The sequence below is a fragment of the Drosophila busckii genome, chromosome 4 (assembly GCF_011750605.1).
Source record: "Drosophila busckii strain San Diego stock center, stock number 13000-0081.31 chromosome 4, ASM1175060v1, whole genome shotgun sequence".
Taxonomy (NCBI): Eukaryota; Metazoa; Arthropoda; class Insecta; order Diptera; family Drosophilidae; genus Drosophila; species Drosophila busckii.
Genome location: NC_046609.1, coordinates 49,939 through 69,096, shown reverse-complemented (window position 1 = coordinate 69,096; position 19,158 = coordinate 49,939). Strand labels below are relative to the sequence as shown.

At 37.3% G+C, this 19,158-nt stretch overlaps 3 protein-coding genes across 4 annotated transcripts; 1 reads left to right on the top strand and 2 right to left on the bottom strand.

The window, feature by feature from the left end:
- The first annotated feature begins 652 nt into the window (after positions 1 to 652).
- LOC108607427 (metabotropic glutamate receptor) lies at positions 653 to 6,945 on the top strand. Its single transcript, XM_017998237.1, has 8 exons — positions 653 to 840; positions 1,575 to 2,998; positions 3,137 to 3,384; positions 3,464 to 3,570; positions 4,548 to 4,673; positions 4,727 to 5,246; positions 5,318 to 5,613; positions 5,679 to 6,945. The coding sequence occupies exons 2-8, from the start codon at positions 1,722 to 1,724 to the stop codon at positions 6,159 to 6,161; spliced, it is 3,057 nt and encodes a 1,018-aa protein (XP_017853726.1). The 5' UTR covers positions 653 to 840; positions 1,575 to 1,721; the 3' UTR covers positions 6,162 to 6,945.
- A 267-nt stretch (positions 6,946 to 7,212) lies between these two features.
- On the bottom strand, positions 7,213 to 15,924 carry LOC108607406 (protein cup). 2 transcript variants are annotated; one of them, XM_017998190.1, is made up of 8 exons: positions 15,709 to 15,924; positions 13,821 to 15,279; positions 13,613 to 13,742; positions 9,360 to 9,875; positions 9,205 to 9,291; positions 8,060 to 8,503; positions 7,596 to 7,997; positions 7,213 to 7,538 (listed from the first exon to the last, which is right to left on the bottom strand). In XM_017998190.1, the coding sequence occupies exons 1-8, from the start codon at positions 15,732 to 15,734 to the stop codon at positions 7,291 to 7,293; spliced, it is 3,312 nt and encodes a 1,103-aa protein (XP_017853679.1). In that variant the 5' UTR covers positions 15,735 to 15,924; the 3' UTR covers positions 7,213 to 7,290. The 2 variants fall into 2 exon arrangements, with proteins under 2 accessions (XP_017853679.1, XP_017853678.1); XM_017998189.2 differs by having other exon boundaries at positions 9,067 to 9,291; positions 15,709 to 15,922.
- A 1,465-nt stretch (positions 15,925 to 17,389) lies between these two features.
- Positions 17,390 to 19,158, bottom strand: LOC108607345 (phosphatidylinositol 3-kinase 2). Its single transcript, XM_017998029.1, has one exon. The coding sequence runs from the start codon at positions 19,104 to 19,106 to the stop codon at positions 17,493 to 17,495; it is 1,614 nt and encodes a 537-aa protein (XP_017853518.1). The 5' UTR covers positions 19,107 to 19,158; the 3' UTR covers positions 17,390 to 17,492.

The following is a 19,158-nucleotide window of genomic DNA, read 5'->3' as shown; positions in this document are numbered from 1 at the left end:
ATTATATAATATGTGGCATGTTCACGGGTCGGAAGACCAACTGTGTTGTTTGTTTTTGCGCCTGATACTAACAAAAAAAAAAATGTCGTGTATCACAAGGCACTTAACTGAAGAGTGCAACCACTAAGCATACTTAGTGGTGCAACCTATGCACAAAAATACAATAATAATAACTTATAGCTATAGAGATGCCGGGTCAGTACGAAGTCTGCAGGGTATATATATGTAGCCGACCAATAGATTACCAATTTATTTTATTTTTTTGGATATCACAGAAATCACATAAATATTTTCATTACATCCTTGCCTTGGTAACATTTTTGAAAATTTTATAACCGACGCGCGGATAGCTACAACAAAAACCTCTTAAAAAATCAATTGCTTAAGAGATATTAAAAGCTTGCAAGAGCTTTACGCGCTCTTTGACAAATGCTACATGATAAGAGCCTACACTTTTTGTTTTCATTCGAACTCTCTGAATACATTTTCCAGCGCTGATGTTGGTTTTTCTTTTACGTTGCCATTTACTCTTTAGGGCCCATAGTTGCTGATGCTGATGCAGCGTGCTTTTGCTCCCAAAAAAGGACATTTAGGGAGAGATGGACAGTTAGATGGCTGCTGTTGCTGCTGTTATTGTTGTTGCTGCTGATGGTCTTGTACAAGAACTGCTTGGGCTTATCATGAATAAATCAGTTTATCTACTGCTAATGCCATGGACAGATGTGCACGGTACCCAATTGCGGTACTTAATCCTAGAGTCACTGATTAAAGCGCGTGTCTGCTAAGACTGCAATAAATCAATTTATAATTTCGATGAACTAACCAAAATTCTTCCACAAGGTAAGTAAGTAAATAATGCGGATTATTATTATTACAAAAGAAATTTATAATTTAATTGTTAATATAAGGTCATGTTAAAGTGCATAGCATTTATGTACTTATCTATGTACATATATGTACCAATATAAATATTTTTTAAGTGTGCAGGGCAACTTTACAAAATATTTGTGTACGTTGTGTACTAACGCCTTAACAGATATAATAAAGACTATAAAAAAGACAAAAATTTGAAAGTCTGTCAAGTATAAAGAGCATTATGTTTAAGACATGAGTAAGACAAAAAGTGCAAATGTCTGAGATTGATTAAATCCTTTTTGAATTCACACGTAACAGAATATGTATGTACATATGCGTATGTTTGCATACATGTAGATATTAGATGTTGCTGCTTTACTCCTCGACGCGCCATTTCCACCATCAATGGTACTGGTACCATTCTTTTTCTTGTTGGTACTTCTGGTAAACTTCTTGTATAAAAGCTTTTTCTGGGTCGTCATTACACATTCAAGAAAACAGGCACATACACACAGGTACCACGAAAACTGAAAAAGCATCCCCCACAAAGTTTCTCTTAAGCTTTGGTGCTTTACATCTCTCTCTCTCTAGCTCTTGACATAAAGTTAGTCAATACAAGAATTCCAAACCAACACTCTTGAAAGTTTCGTAAACAAATTAGACCACAAATGCATCATGAATGAATTAGCTAAAAAAGATATAATTAAATTTCTTTTCAGATGTTATGGATTCAGAATTGTGGGTGTCGTTAACTTGTGAATTGATAATAAAAGCGTTGGACTTTAAGGTTTTTTAAAACTGAGTGAAATCAGTTAAAGATAACAGGTCTTAATTAGTGAGACTTTTTCTTAAAATAATACCACAAAATGGGCATAGAGATAATACGACGATGCAAAGGAGGCAAACCAGATGTTAGAAAGGTTTTAATTCGGATAATGTTTGCAATGGCAACATGGTTGAGCTGGGCTCAGCCCAACCAGCTTAGCCACCTTACAGTAGCCGCCACATCTCAAGCACCGGATATTGTATCGGTTTCCCTTCCTGGGGATATTGTATTGGGTGGACTTTTCCCTGTTCACGAAAAAGGCGAAGGATCATCACCATGTGGACCGAAGGTTTACAATCGTGGAGTTCAACGACTTGAGGCCATGCTCTATGCGATTGATCGAGTAAACAATGATTCAAACTTACTGCCCGGCATAACGTTAGGTGTACACATACTGGATACTTGTTCTCGCGACACCTATGCCCTGAATCAGTCACTTGTATTTGTGCGCGCTTCTCTTAACAATTTAGATACATCCGTGTTTGAGTGCGCTGACGGTTTTAGCCCGCAATTGAGAAAGAACTCGTCCTCGGGTCCAGTGTTCGGTGTTATTGGAGGATCGTACAGTTCAGTATCCTTGCAGGTAGCGAACCTGTTACGTCTTTTTCATATACCGCAAATATCACCAGCTTCAACAGCCAAAACATTATCTGACAAATCACGGTTTGATCTCTTTGCGCGTACTGTGCCGCCAGATACATTCCAATCGGTTGCATTAGTAGATATTATCAAGAACTTTAACTGGTCTTACGTTTCAACTATTCATTCGGAGGGGTCTTATGGTGAATACGGCATCGAAGCCTTCCACAAGGAGGCCACCGAGCGTAATGTCTGCATTGCCGTCGCCGAGAAAGTTCCAAGTGCTGCAGACGATAAGATTTTTGATTCCATCATAAACAAACTGCAGAAAAAGCCCAATGCACGTGCTGTCGTCCTATTTACACGGGCTGAAGACGCCCGACGCATTCTTCAAGCCGCCAAGCGTGCCAATCTATTACAGCCATTTCACTGGATTGCTAGTGACGGTTGGGGTAAGCAGCAAAAATTGCTGGAAGGCTTGGAGGAAATCGCGGAAGGAGCAATCACAGTAGAGTTACAGTCTGAGATAATTGAAGATTTCGATCGATATATGATGCAGTTAACGCCACGCTCAAACAAGCGCAATCCCTGGTTCGCCGAATACTGGGAGGACACCTTTAACTGTGTATTATCTCTAAAGCCAAATGCAAAACCAGCTGAGGCACACAAGTTCTCTCAAGACCAAAATGTAGAAAAAAATCTTTGTGATGAAGCCTTCAGGCTGTCGGAGAAAGTAGGGTAAGAGAATATTTTTCAATTACTTAAAAATTATATTAAAAATAAAACCTTGAATTTAATATCTTATAGGAAAAAACATCAAAGTGCATAATTAAAAATATTTCTTATGAAGTTTTATTAACCTCGGCTTTTCCACAGATACGAGCAGGAATCAAAAACCCAGTTTGTGGTAGATGCTGTATACGCTTTTGCACACGCCCTTCATAATCTTTATAATGACTTGTGCACGCAAAACGACCAAAACATTGGTCACCAGAAGCATGTGCATAGTGAGTCGGTATGGTATCGTAAGCCAGTGATTAGCCATTCCCAGGCTTGCCCTGATATGGCCAGCTATGATGGCAAGGACTTTTACAACAACTATCTGTTGAATGTCTCCTTTGTAGGTACAGTAAAGTTCGTTATAATAATTATTCTTGTTTTTCTTTGTATATTTTAGTTTTATTTCAATTACTTATATTATAGATTTAGCTGGGAGTGAAGTCAAATTTGACAGACAAGGAGATGGATTGGCCAGATATGATATTTTAAATTATCAACGTCTCGATAACTCATCTGGATATCAGTATAAGGTAAAGACTGACAAACAAAAATTTATTTTACAGCGTAGTTCCTCCTATGTTGTCGATTTTATAATGGGAATGGGTATCTTAATAATTTTTGGTAAATGTATAGGCAGAAGGTGACTGTGCTAAGATGCCCTCGTCAAAGTGTATGGAAACAAAGTGTATGGAAACAAAGTGTATGGAAACAAAGTGTATGCAAATACAGCCCCAAACTTTAGTGCGCGCTTGTTATTATTACTATTTTTATACTCTTTGACATTTTTGTAAAAATGGAAAAAGGGTATCATGAAGCTGAGCAAATGTATGTAACAGGGAGAAGGAGGCGTGGCAGACCCCATACAAAATATATTCTTGATCAGCTCGACGGGCTGAGTCGATATAGCCATGCCCGTCTTTCCGTCCGTCCTCTGTATGAGGGCGGTTCTCAGCAACTAGAAGAGCGTAGGAGCAACCAAATTCTGTATATAGGTTGCTCCTATATCCAGGACCACTACGCATTTATTTTATTTTTTTATTTTCTCCCCCTCTCCCCCCCAAATCGAAAAAAACGATATATAAGGCCAGTAGAAAGTCTGTTGTTCTGAAATAATCTGAAGATAAATCACAAAATGCCTATATGTTTTCGACGACTAGTGAAAATTTCAGATAACGATCGGAAAAAAACTTCTAGGAATTATTTACATTTCCATTTTCAATATAGACAGCGGGGCACGTGCTAACGCGCCATACAAACGTCGCTGCCGACGCAGCGGCGGCGTCGCTGCTAACGCTACAGAGAAAACTAGCTGTGACGCGTTAGCTATTTTGTGTGTATGTGTTTGTGCATGCATGTGTTCGCTGCGATGCCCTAGTCTAACAATAAGAGTTGGTGGCGCCAACTTTAATTTGTCCACTTGTTATTATTATATAAAGTCTCAGCTCGCCTTGAAAGCTCCCCCAACTAAATTTTATTGTTTAACGTTATAGATGTATTCTTCTTCCAGGTGGTTGGAAAGTGGTTCAACAATCTTGAGCTGAATCTGGACACAGTAGTGTGGAACAGGGAGAAGGATATACCAACGTCAGCATGCTCTCTCCCATGCGAAGCAGGAATGATAAAAAAACAGCAGGTAAAGAAAAAAAATTTAATTTTAAAGCGCCGTAAATTTTAATTGTGTTTTAGGGGGACACATGCTGTTGGATATGTGACAGTTGTGAAACCTACGAGTACGTGTATGATGAATTTACGTGTAGGGACTGCGGGCCGGGATTTTGGCCTTACCCAGACAAGCTGTCTTGCTTTGCTCTAAACATACAGTATATGAGGTGGAACACACTTTTTGCACTGGTGCCATTGGCTATTGCCGTTCTTGGCATAACGATGACAATCGTTGTTATTGTGTTGTTTGCCAGAAACCACGATACGCCCTTAGTACGAGCATCAGGAAGGGAACTTAGCTATACGCTGCTCTTTGGCATTTTGGTTTGCTACTGCAACACCTTTGCCCTGATCGCCATGCCAACAATCTGCTCCTGTGTACTTCAGAGGTTTGGCATTGGCGTCGGATTTTCGATTATCTATAGTGCACTCCTAACAAAGACCAACCGAATATCACGCATCTTTCATTCGGCATCCAAGTCGGCGCAGCGCCTCAAATATATCAGTCCGCAATCCCAGGTGGTGATTACAACCTCACTTATCGGTATGTACAACTCTTGATTGAGATATCAATTGACATTGGCTGCAAATAAAATCTGTCTATACTGTCCGTAGCAATACAAGTTCTAATCACTATGATTTGGATGATCGTGGAACCACCAGGGACTCGCTTTTATTATCCAGATCGCACGGAGGTCATCCTTAAATGCAAAATTCAGGATATGTCGTTCTTATTTTCTCAATTGTACAACATGGTGTTAATCACAATTTGCACTGTTTACGCAATTAAGACCCGCAAAATACCTGAAAACTTTAATGAGTCAAAGTTCATAGGATTCACTATGTACACGACCTGCATTATTTGGTTGGCATTTATACCCATATATTTCGGCACTGGCAACTCCTATGAGGTAATGACTACTAGCTAAGCAATATCACGGGTTTCATAAAATGAATGCTCTAAATCCCCACGCAGATACAAATCACAACGTTGTGCATCTCAATAAGCCTAAGCGCATCAGTGGCCTTGGTCTGTCTGTATTCACCAAAGGTCTACATATTAGTTTTCCACCCAGACAAAAACGTACGCAAGCTTACGATGAATAGCACAGTATATCGGCGTTCAGCAACAAATGCAGCTGGAGCACATGGAGGCCCTACTAGCTCAGGATACAATCGCACACCAATTGGAGGTAGTGTTTCTGGTGTAGGTGTGTGTCCAACTGGAACCGAATATGGTGCGGCAGCAGGAACGGCTACACTGCCTTCATCGTCTGCACGAAATATGACATCAACTTACAATGGCAGCTCTAGTACCGCAGACTTGGCTCTGGACCAAACTCGAACCGTTGATGTACATAGAAAGAGTGAAGATTGCTCTGCGATGCCAGGAACTAACCTAGAAAGCGATTGTGGTATTAGCATTGTAGATACTCCCTCTATTCACAACGATGATTAGAGGCTAGTGAAGCAAAGCTAGTACAGTATATTTATGTAGTAGATTGGCAATTCTGTAAGAAGACATTACAGAAACTTAGAAATCATAGATATATCAAAAGTTATATTGTGTCAAAAATACTAGAGTCATAAGAATCCCAACAGCTTGGCTTGTATACATAGCTAGGAATGTATACATATGTATAATGTTACAAATATAGCATCACATCACACCTATTTTTATCACATTCCATTTTAATATAACGTAATCTGAGCGTTATCTTTCCGAAATATCAACACAATTTAATGGTGATCAATAACTGTTAAATATCTTTCATATATATATTCTACACTATTTCGGGCATTGCACCCGTCGAAACTACTACAACTCAATCGCACAATGTTGATATCCTGGTTAGTTACGATAATTTTAATTACTATCATCGATATTTATATGTTAATAGATCAAATATATAAACAGTGCGTATGTATATACATATCCCTGTATAAATTTAACAAACATGTCCGCAATTTGTGTTCCTACTTATAAAATTGTTATATATATTAGCAATAGAAGGTCCCACCTATGAATTTTTAGTTATGTGTTAAATTAACATTTTTTGAACCAAAAACAAAAATAATTCAATTATTTCATTAGCATTTCTAGTAATATCCAATTCAGTTAGTTTCAGAATGAAGGAGAGAAAGCTTACAATTATTATTTAACCCATTGTTTAACATCTAAATGCTTAGTTTAGTAAAACGTTTAATACTTTTTGAATATCAAACAACTCAAATAAAGACAAACATGTAAAGATCTATATATTTAAGCAATTGTAGTTAAATAATAAAGATAACCATCATAATTATTCAGTTTGATATTTATTATTTTTGTATTTCCTTTTCGCCGTTCTGCTTTAATCTACATAGACTATTTACAAATCAAACGGATATAATTTTTTTACAGTACAATCAGCAATTAATTTCAATACATTGAGAGTGATAGTATGCCATTACTTTTGGACTCCATGCAACAACAATATTCACATAAATAATATGATATTATACCGATATTGGTACAGCATCTTATGATAATTATAATTTATTTCAAAGAATTTTAAGTAACTCTCATAGTCAATACGCATGTTTATTCAAGAGTGCACTGTAGATGAGGAATGTTGAATGCTACGCTCGAATTCTTCTAAACTTAGTGCTTGATTCATATTCAAGAGCGGTAGTTTTCCTGCTGATGCTTTTGCAAGCAATTCTGGAGAGAACCACTGAGCCAATTGATTTGAAGCTAGTGGCAAGTGCTCATCCTTATGATAGCTCATGTTAGCGAGGTTGTTAGTTTTAATTGCATTCGATAAGTCAGTGTTGTCATGACCTACTGAGATACCTAAAACATAAGCATTAATACAACTTGTGAATTGATTCGATATTACCAATCCCTTACCTTCTGCAATAGGTCCAGATGGGTGCTGGTGTTGCAAGGTGACTGCACTTGTTTGCTGCTGCTGCTGCAATTCCCCATGCAATCTATGCCTGGAGTCCTGTTGTTGTTGTTGTTGGAGCTGATGCATTTTTTGTTGTTGAAGGTAATGAATGTGCTGTATTTGAGTCATGTATGGGAAATTTTGTGGAGGAGGCAGTGTCGTATGCACACTATTACCACCACTAGCACTAGAAGGAACAGTATTGCTGTGAATATTTTCGTGAATGCCTTCAATTTGCATTGACTTAAGTCGTTGTGGATGCGAATGCATTTGCTGCAGTTCTGCGCTTGATACAAATGCGCCATGCGGTCCATGTGATTGTTGCGGAACAGAATTAAGATTTCCTTTTAGTATGGGACGACCTATGTATAGCAACTATATTAAAAGAAGCCTATTTAAAACGTTAGTATATAGTCCTAATTACCAAATAATTTTGTAGCATGGGGTGTTTGATTTGGTCCAGATGGCCACTTTATCTGCTGAATCCGTGCATTTGACAACTGCTGTTGCAATTTCGGTGAAATTTGAGGACTATTAGGATTTAAGTGGTGCTGATTTTGATGGTGGATTGCATAATTGCCACCCAAAATCATACGGGGAGTCAAATTAACAATGGGCATTGTAGATGTTTCGTTCGCCTGTTGCTGAACAGCAGACGCTGATACTTGCAACATTTGATTAAACTGCTGCTGACCGCTGTTGGTGTAATTGTTCTGTGGGGGAATCGAGTCCTTATCGGCTGTCATTTTTCTTAACACAGATGTTGGCGTAAACGCCAAATGAGTTGGAGAGTTACTATGTCGTAGTTGTTGTTGCTTTTGCGTGTGGTGATTGACGTCGTGACATGGAATGCTTGGTGTAAATAATTCTAAAAAGACAATAAGGATTTATTTTAAATAATTACAGGGTTTTGAAATTTGTAGTTTTAAGGACTTCTTTGGGTCCAAGAATCCTACGTTATGCTTGTCATGATTAATTTAATATTTTTGAAGCTTGTAATTTTGATACATATTTGTTTGAAAAATTATTATGCATGTGAAAAGAATTTAAAGCGAATTTCGACAGTCTATACTTGGTTAAATAAAGTTGTATCTTTTTATGCGTTTTATTTGCAGCAATATTCATAACGCTTTTTGATGATCTACATACAATTTTTCATTCATTTAATAAATTCAATATATAATCAATTTTATGATCAATCGTATGGATTCTTTATACGTTGCACATAATCACTAAGTATACAACACATAGAGGTGCCAAATTGACAAAAAAGTTGTTGCATACAATTTTTGGACGATTGGGCTCCAGGCATGCTTTTTAAACTTTCGTGCTGAGATCGGGAACCGAACACTCATTGTCGAAATCAAAGCTGAGGTAACCAGTGTTGCCTAGGTTGTATAAGTGATATAATTACATTGTTCACATGCATACCTTCATTGGAAGCCAAACTTTTTGTTAGGGGTGAATGGATGACGAACTGACTATGATGACTTATTAAATCATTGGTATAGCTTAGTCTTTGTTGTGATGAGTTTCGCTCAGGAGTAGAACATTCATATAATACTGCACCAATGATTTCCCTCGTTTGCAAAGATGTATTCGGACTATTCATTTCTTTTTCCAGCAGCTCCGTGGACACATCCCCTCGGGCAACACCTGCAAATTGAGAGCAAGCTACATGTGCAACATGACGTGTGTTAAAATTTAATTTATAAATTCGTTACCTTGCAACAAATGATGTATTTCCATTCGCTTATGTGCCTGCAATTTTAACAGTGCTGGCATATTCGACTCTTGGACGCAAGCCCCTTGTGTCATAGCCATATGTAACTGGTTTTGAGCCATCGTCGAAGGTATCAATTCCGCAGGCTTGGACCGTTGTTGAATATCCAAGCCAAGTACACCATCTTCTCTAATATGGTGTTTTTGTGCAGTTTGTCCAACTAGATGGTCTCGTGATTCATGTAAACTAGAACAGTGCTCGCCAGATGGAGTAGGTTGAAGATTGCAATTTGCCACTATATGCTGTTGTGGCTGCTGAATACTACCCTGCTGATTCTGCTGAGAGCCCAGTTGTTGCAGAAGCCTCTTAAACGCCTCTGTATCTCTGGTGACTGGCTTCTCCAGCTGCTCTGAATTCTCTGCCCTTCCTCCAGACTGTTGTAAATTTGTCACAGATAACTCCGACCGCAAATCCACTTTAGTCATTCTTGCTTCCAAATCTATTACGCTGGGCATTCCTGTAATACATAACGAATTCTGTTACAAGTCCTAAAGCGCAAAATATACCTCAGCGAAATAATTATTAGTGCAAACGCTTTTCAGTTAGTTAGTTTAGTATAGGTAAGTATTTATAATGATCCAAATATTTTTAAATACTCGTGCAGTATTAAAATATTATATTATATATTCGCGGACACTTTTATTACAAAATCAAAAAACTATGATCATATTCAGAATATAGAATACGCAAGTCCTGATTTGCTATTTCGGAGGTGGCTCACTAATGGTGAGGGCCGACTTTGAGCTCTGCGGAATATCACCTAAATACTTTGTGTCATCTCAGTCCAAATAATCAATGGCTTCTCTAAGATATAATCACGTGGAATGCTACTGGGTTTACAGCATAAAACTGAGGTTCTAATTTGTCGACAAACCCATTGAGTGGGGTGCTACTCGTCAGAAATACATCTGAGACAAATATACTTCAATTTAGAGGCTACATCTAAGCAACAAACTAACGATGGAAGGCAACGTGGACTGTATCCTGTCAGAATCCGTCAAGCTACGTTAAGGAGCTCGCAGAATTATTTACAGCGAAAATAAGAATAAAATGATGTGTAAACAACTTCTTAGCGCAAGTATAATGCACTCCTCGATTTCACAAACTGGAGAAAGAGTTATAGCAGTTTTCGGTCAATAGGAGACATCTCATAGCAAGAGCAAGCACACAATGGGGATCTCGCTTGTGACTCCAAAGGCAGAGCAGCTTCTATAATGCAATTATAAGCAGCAACATAACCGACCGTTTCCCCGGTAGACAAGACCAATAAACGTGGATTAAAGACTACATACAAAATATAACCTGGAAATTTGAATCTGGAAGTTCTCTATTACACTACAGCGTCTAATTAATTTACTCGTCATCCAGTAACTGAATGATCACCGGTAGATTGAACTCAACAAAAATGGATTGGCTATAGGAATATATAAGTCACACATTAACTAATCAGTTAGTCAACGTTATCATGATATCGCAGACTTTCAAAACACTAGAGTCCAATTTTGTCCCCGCAGCCCGCATTGCAACTCAGCACAAGCGCCTTACACTCAAAAGAAGACAAATCAGCAAATGAGCACTCGTAGGCAAAAGCTCATCACTCTATGCCTACAGAAAACGTGATGCTAATAAGAAAACCAATTAGGCGGATAGGCCGCGGTGATGAAGAAGAAACATTTGCGGGCCTTGAAAATGTGTTTAGCAAACCTGCACAAATTATTCCAATAGCAACATTAACAAGTGACTCACAGCTAAACAAGAGCCATGGAATTTGCCCAACACGTATCGCACAATCAAATGATTATTGAGTGCATACGTAAAGTTTTGCAATGGCACTCTTCAATGCTTAACCAAGAGGTTACTTCCTGCAGAGAGATGGAAAGTCAATAACAATAGATATATAACAGATATTCCAACAAGTAGACGACTAACAACATCCACATTGCATGACGATAACAGCTATTCTCAGCGTTCGGAGGTGCCTATGAGGCATCCGCGCAACAGGCTCTTCATATGTCGAAGTGGAGAAATGGCTCTCTGATTGGCGAATAAAAGTAAACGAAAAAACAATGTTTACCCTAAACAGGCAAAACTATCCACCGCTCACACTAAACAATTCCGATCCCGCAGAATAACGAAGGACGTATTTTGGAGAACACTCACGAAGACCTCACATGGGTAGGACATGAAGCCAGATAAGCAACTAAAAACTAAAGCATAGCATCACTGGCTTATAAGCTCGGTCTTCTCAGCTTGAATATAAGTCTGTTCTACAATTCAGTACTTTACCCATCTGGATATGGCTCCAATTGGGGAACGCCAGCAGTAGCAATATTGATATTATCAGAGACAATAAATATTAGAATATCACGGCCACATACAAGAGACTTAAATATAAACATTCAGAGATTAATAGCTGAACCAAGGTAAATATACAGTTAAACTTTTTTTTCGCATTCTAATCCCTCGCGCAGAGCTCCCTTTGTTGGGCCTTGCACAGCTTCTGTGCTGCCTGCTCCGTTGCGTGTAACGACCTACCACATCGATAGAATCTGGAAAGTGCATCCTAAAAGTTTAAAGAACTGTTATAAGCGATAGTTATAAAATTTGTATACTTATTGTTAGTCTCAACTTAAGAGAAGTTTAGTTTAAAGCAAAGTTTTAAATAAATTTTAAATGAATTAAAATATTTAGAAATTTAGTAACAAGCTTAAGAGGAGGAGGAAAAGTGGATATATCAAAAAGCTAATGTAGCAAACCACGTCTCAAAAGTCAAAGCATTTCTTTGAGAACGTAAAATTAATCTTTTGGAGTAACCAGCATACAGTCAAGACTTAAAACCAATCGAAAATGTTTGGGAACTAGTACTTTCAAGCAAAGCTTACAGAAATGTGCGCTAATTCGAGAATTCAGCTGGGCTCAAAGAAGCTATTGTTGAAAAAAGTGGTAAAATCGAATAGAAAGGACCCTAGACAAGCTGGTTTGTTCAGTGTCCGACTGCTTGGCCGATGTTATTTCGAAAAAAGGAGGCAATATGCATTATTATGTATGATTTTTTTTTCTGTAAATACAATATCTCGAAAAAACAATCAATGCACGGTAATAAAAAATTGGAATGTTACAAGGATTGGGAAAATCTAAAGAAGGAAGATTTCGTTTTCGCTGTAGCGTCAGCAGCGACGCCAACGCCTGCGTGGCAGAGACGTTTGTATGGTGCGTCAGCAAGCATACTCCACTGTCTATATTGAAAATGGTTTTTGCTTAAACTGGTTTCTTTCGTTTTGCGGGGGAGGGGGATGAAATAAAACAAAATTAAATAAAAGCGATATGTCCTGGGTATAGGAGCACCTACTTGCCAAGTTTGGTTGCTATAGGTCTTATAGTTGCTGAGAAACACGCACTCATACAAACGGACATAGCTATATCGACTCAGTTTGACTTGCTGGTCAAGAATATATATACTTTATGGGATCTGCCACGCCTCCTTCTCCCTGTTACATTTCCATTTTTTACAAAAATGTCAAAGTGTATAAAAAAAGAATATAAAATAATTAAAAAAAATAACAAAAAAAAATACTTCACTATACGTAAGTTTTGTGTCTAACTCTTATAATTTCTGTATTTAGACATTTCCACAGCATAGTCAACCGCGGCCAAAAATAAAGTTCAATCACCGCCCATTTTTCGACACTGTCTGTTGCGCTTGCATGGCGCGTCAGTACAGTGCTTTGCGCTGTCTTTATGTAATATTTAAATGTGAATACTCCGAATCCATTTATCCGATCGTTCTAAAATTTGCATCGTTCGAGAACATTATAAAGCTTGTGTGTACTTTATAATTGCATTTTTCCGCGCTTCAAGATACGTTATTCCATTTTGTATAAAAATTTAAAATTATATAACAATTGTCCAAAAACTACAGCACCAACTATAGTAATTACGAAGAGCTACAAAATACACCTTTTATCAAAATGAAAGAATATCTTTTCACTTTCAATGCATACAAATGTTGCATTCGGCATAAGAAGTCATTTTGACAATAAGTATGTACAAAAACTGCTGCCGCTGGTTTTCTTTTTAAATTGTTCATAATTTTTTGCAGTTATGACATTTTTTTTATTATTGGTGTGATCAGTGAAGTTCTGGTTAATTTTTCTTAATGTTAAAAGGTCTAAAAGGAGTTAATATGAGGCTTACCGTGTATATCCGGTGATACAGTTTCTGCTAAAGATTCAAATTGGTTATTATTTAATGTCTCATTGGGGGCAAACCATTGACTGAATCGCGATGTGCCAGAGGTTTCGCCTTTAACCACGCTATCATTGCGCTAAACAGGTAGAAGTAGAGCGATTCGCAAATTATCATTAATAATTAATTATATGTATTAATGTACAATCGCTCTTACCATCAGTGAATGATCCATCGGATCCATGTTAAGAAAAGCATCAAAGTTGAAGCCATCTTCTAGTTTCAAGGCGTTTATGTGAGAATGCTTTGATGATGAGGGGCACATCGTGCTGTGTTGGGTGTTTTGTTTATATGAACTTTTTCTGTCACAATTACCATCAATTAAATTTAGGCTGGCAACGCTACTACTTTTTGACGCATTTGATTGGCTTTTGTTTTCGGCTGCTATGGTTTTTGAATCCGAGTCGGGTTCATGATCACGATCTAGATCCTTATCCTCCAAGTCATCGAATCCGTGCAAGTCAATAGTATCATTTTGCGAAGTTGGACCAGCGCTAAACCATTCCGGCTCATATCTATCGTGCATATGATAAGCGTTTGCTCTCTTTCCGCGATTTTGAATGCCGGAATCGTTAAAGTTAAATTTGTCTTTGTTCGATGATTTACGTCCCCCATGGACAGTCTTTTTTCCATTGCTTAGGTCTCGGTCACGGTCGATGTTTTCTCGATTTTCGATCAATCTGCGTTGACGATTTCGCTGTTGGTTAAGACCCACGCCGTTTAGGGATCTTTCTTTTTCGGGTTCGCCATCCTGTTTTTTATATTCCCAATCATCATTCCTTGGTAATAAACGGCCACTGCCTATACGTCTTTCCTGTACGTTAAGGCCACTGCCGCTATGGCGACCGCAACCAGACATTAATAACGATGTTGGTGATGATGTCAAGGATCGTTCATCTTGAGTGTCCTGAGCGATTGGACGTTTTTCACAACGATTCCACTCCGCATGTCCTACCCCTTTGCTGTTAGGACTCATACAATTATCAGCGTATCGAATCTGATTTCTATGGTCAGAATTTACTTCTTCATGTGTGGGACTTGAGCCGTTTGGATTTAATTCCGTAACATTTAGATTCATCAATGTGTCAAAATGATTAGTTGCATTCGACTTTTCATCATTGAGCTGCTTACCATTTGTGCCAGAATCAATAGCAAAGCGACGCTTTGCAAACGCTGGCATTAAATGTGATGAAGAAATGCTTCTATGATCAATGGCAGACGGCAACTTATTATAAGTAAGATTAGAAACTGAGCTTTGACTTAATCTATCAGACTGTCCATCATCTCCTCCGATCAGTCCCTGATCCCCTGGAGTAAATCGCTGATAATAGTTGTGGGCTCGTTCACGATTTCGTAGTGCTCTTCGTGAGCTTAGCAAGCCATTAGAGCCAGTTAAACTTGAAATATCCCTTTCAGGCGATAAGCCGGTTTTATTTGCATAGCTGCTGTTCCTGCTGTTATTGTTATTGTTGACGCAACTCTCGCTACTCCCCAAAATGGATGATGTACTTACTCTCCAAAAACTGAGTCTTTGAAGATCAATACGGCTGGAACAACTTGGACGAAGCCTGGCGCATCCTTCAAATTGAAGAGCTAGTAGATCTGCTCTTGAGTACCTGAAAAAAATATATATGCGTTTGCACACATAAACTTCATTAGCATAAATGTATATTTAACATATACATAAATATATATTTTATATATGGTATGATTACAACTGATTTAGTGAAAGTTCAGCAAGCTACAAAAAAGTAAAAATTTTTAAATATGCATGTATTTTAGATGCCTTAATGGTATTATTCTCACAAATGTATGTACATGCATATCTCAGGGCTTTCATTTATGTATGTATGTACATACATATACAAATGAGTGTACAATGCATATGATGTATGTATGTATATATGTATATGTACAAAATGCAAAAAAAAGACATATACGTACATATGTATATATACAATTCATGTACACATTTAAAAAACACTATATACTAATAACTATATATATATATATATATATTTAAAATTGGATCGAGTTCTACTAACCTTGGTTTCATTTTAACTAGTTCCATTTCTTAAGGACTTGAAATTCGCTAAATTTGTATAAACATGAATTGGCCCCGCAGCACACATATGCATACATACATACATATACTTCATGTACGTGTGTACATATTCGCACTTTTCATGTAATAAGTTTTGAAGAAATTATTTATTGCTATATTGATTAGCTCATCATCTGCGTATAATATTACAACATAAAATTGACGAAATTTACTAAGGTATCAACTTTGAGTATAATAAACTTTATGTTAAAATTGTAAGCTAAATTAATGTAATGTGTGACCGTTTTTCACGTTTAGTCGTTCAAAAGAACTGTTTACATCAATGAACTGGTTTTTCTTTTAAATATGATAGAAGTCGTTATCGATATTCTGTGTGGTTTATTCTTCCCTAATATCACTGTCAATTTTTTTTTTTCTGAAACGACCTTTTTGGTCGACTCTAATTTGATACCATGAAAATCTTGAGCGTCAGTCAACAGCGATGGAAATATAATGTTTTATATATGTTTGGCTTGTTTCCATTCTTCAAATCGATTAACGTAAAAGTAAATATATTTCATATTTTTTTTGTGCTTTATACGCAAAAGATTTACAAATTAAAATTCAGAGTTCTTTATAATTTCCACGGAAATTATTATATTTTCATGTGAATGGCAAAAAAATGTCATCTTAAAGCGCTCATCTGAAAGCACATTAATAACCCATATTACAATTGCAGATATCTATTGCTAATAACGCTACATTTTAAAATGAATAGGTTTGAATTATGGAGAATATTCATGATAGCTTATCAAGGATGCTATATAAATAGTCAAATTAAGTTCCGCTGAATGAATTTCAACGCATTTTTTAACTTGATTTTTAGGACTTTCTTTTTCCTAGATTTAAATTACTCAATAGCTTGTTTAACAACTTTTTTAAGTTTACCATTGTAAAACAATAGGTTTTTGTTACTTTTTTAATTGTTTTAACATCATTTACTAAACTAAACTAATTTACTGCCAATAATTTACGCATTTAATTCTTGGTCCGATAAGCAATAAAAGTTATCAGGCAACTCTAGAAGTATGCCATCGCCAAGGCTGGTTGTGAAAATCGAGAGGGAAATAGGTGGCAGCCTCGAACAACAGCTGGGTTAGTGCTGATTCATTCAGCGCAAAGATAATGAGCTGATTTAAGGGGCTGTGGCACCGCTAAATGGAATTGAAGTGAAATTATTTTTTCCAGCCCAAATGTTAGGATTTTGGAAATTAGCTATTTGATAATTTTGGAATTATTTGAATTTCTGCATAATTATTATTATTCAATTTACCTTCGTCCCCAGATTAAGGTATGCTTGCATATATCATATTTACAATTAAATTAGTATATTATAAAAGTTGTATAATTATTATATATTTATTAATTTTTTTTATTAAGAAAGACAATTAAATTATTCAACGATATAATCATTAGCTTTAGCTGTCGTTTCGCAACAATAAAGTTGTCTTAGATGGAGATCCAAGTGAGTTTGGACTCTGTTGTTGTTGGTGGTGACGAAAGGATTCAACATGGGATTTAATAAATACGGGAAAACTGACACGTTGTTGAATATGTGAGTAGGGTTGAGTGCACACTGATTTTGAAAATAATGATTCGTTGTCAATTTTAAATGTGCCTTTTTTTAATAAGTGACGTTCTTTTATTTTGTCCAGACATCTTCTTCGAGTTAGCCGATTGTAATATACGTTTAATCCACTTGAATCCTAAACACAGTGAGAATGATTAGTAACTGAATAATAAACTGTAAGTGAATTTTACCTCACTTGTTTTTGTATACTCTTGGTAAATATCATCTTCGTTGTCAAGTGAATCTAATGGATCAAGTTTGTATTCGCTTTTATCCTGGGTATACATTTTGACATTGTCAAATGAGCGAATGTGAGTCTTAAAGTCAAGATGATCATCACGATCTGGATCACTTGTAAAGCCATCCACGTCTACGTTTGGACTCTCGGATCGTGAATGAATGGGACTCAGTGAAGATACCGCGGGAGGAAAGTTGTTAAAACTATTATCATGAGCTTCGTCCTCAGTTGTTTCAATATCAACCATTTCTTCATCATCTTCTAACTTTCCATCGATTAGATCATTAGATGCTCGCTCATTATTATTTATGGCGAAATTTTGTTGCTCAGTTAATATAGGCGCAGTTGGTAAAAAAACGCTTGAAGTTGTATTGAGGATTGCACCTACACCCGTACTGGGATCTGAACCTGAAACTGTAGTTGCATCAGCATTTCCAACCGGCAACAATCTGTGTGTGCCAGATGTGATGCAATCATGGGTTAATACAGTTGAAGTTCTTGTTGATTGTCTTGGACCTATATAAGTACTACTACTCGAATTGCTGTCACGTGCTGTATATAAGGACGTTGATACAACAGCTGCGGATCCAACAACAGGCTTGAAGGCCGACGAACTTAATAACGATGGAATATTAAACTCAGAAATTTCTCTGCTATCTGTAGTATCAGGTAAATGAAGCTTTCGGTTTTTCATAACTCCGAATGCTGCAGTTGGGCTGGTTTCATGCTTTAAATTTATCTGGACTTGCGTTTTTAATTGATGGTGGCCATGTTGATGTTGATGTGTATTACAGGCGACAGTTGCTGGTGAAGCGACGCTAAGCTCTGGTCTGATCCAAGGACAGGACTCAAGTCCAGTGAAAGAATCGCTGCCTGCAATTAACTTCTTCGGGATATTATGATTGTTTTGCTGGTGCCACATATAGTCTACGACAAAGTTCCTCGATAATGGCAATATGGACAAATCATGCTCGTTACGGAGAGACTGAAGTGAGGAGTGATGTAGGTTAAAAGGAACGGTAGTAACTGCCGTAACCCCAACAACTGCAGCGGCCGCTACAGTGCTGTAATTATATTGATGATCAATAGACGTCCGCTTTGAACAAGTCGTTTCCTCGCAGATTGTGATCTGTCTATCACTCCCGCCGAGCAGAGAATGGCATGCACTCTCATCTACAGCACTTGCATTTGCCTCCAGCGAACTCTGATTTCTGTTATTATTAGCACTTTTATTATTAGTAATATCAATATTATTCTTATTGTTATTATTTTTGTTATCATTATAGTTATTATTATTATTATTATTGCTGCTGTTACTTGGATTCGGTCCGACAAGTCGTTTTCTCGTTCCGCCATTAAACATTGCCTTCACATCCTCCCAAGCATGTATGATTTTCTCATCATGTGTATTGCCGCATAGAGTCATGTGCCGTCGCCACGAATTAAAATTAGCAGCATCTGGCTGAATATAGCGGTCACTTGTGGTAATGCGGTGAGAATGAAATATAAATTTATTTGGTGAGAAGAACATTCCACAAAAGCTGCACTTTATGCATTTCGCTCGCGATGAATTATAGCGAGAA

Bases quoted from the DNA above. Each gene is read 5' to 3' on its own strand.
- LOC108607427 (XM_017998237.1), top strand. From the start codon at position 1,722: ATGGGCATAGAGATAATACGACGATGCAAAGGAGGCAAACCAGATGTT. The intron at 2,999-3,136 runs GTAAGAGAATAT...GCTTTTCCACAG, and splicing joins AGGCTGTCGGAGAAAGTAGG to ATACGAGCAGGAATCAAAAA. The intron at 3,571-4,547 runs GTAAAGACTGAC...TTCTTCTTCCAG, and splicing joins CATCTGGATATCAGTATAAG to GTGGTTGGAAAGTGGTTCAA.
- LOC108607406 (XM_017998189.2), bottom strand. From the start codon at position 15,734: ATGGAACTAGTTAAAATGAAACCAAG. The intron at 9,876-13,612 runs GTAAGCCTCATA...TATGTATTACAG, and splicing joins TGTATCACCGGATATACACG to GAATGCCCAGCGTAATAGAT. The intron at 9,292-9,359 runs GTAACGAATTTA...CTCAATTTGCAG, and splicing joins AATACATCATTTGTTGCAAG to GTGTTGCCCGAGGGGATGTG.
- LOC108607345 (XM_017998029.1), bottom strand. From the start codon at position 19,106: ATGTTCTTCTCACCAAATAAATTTATATTTCATTCTCACCGCATTACC.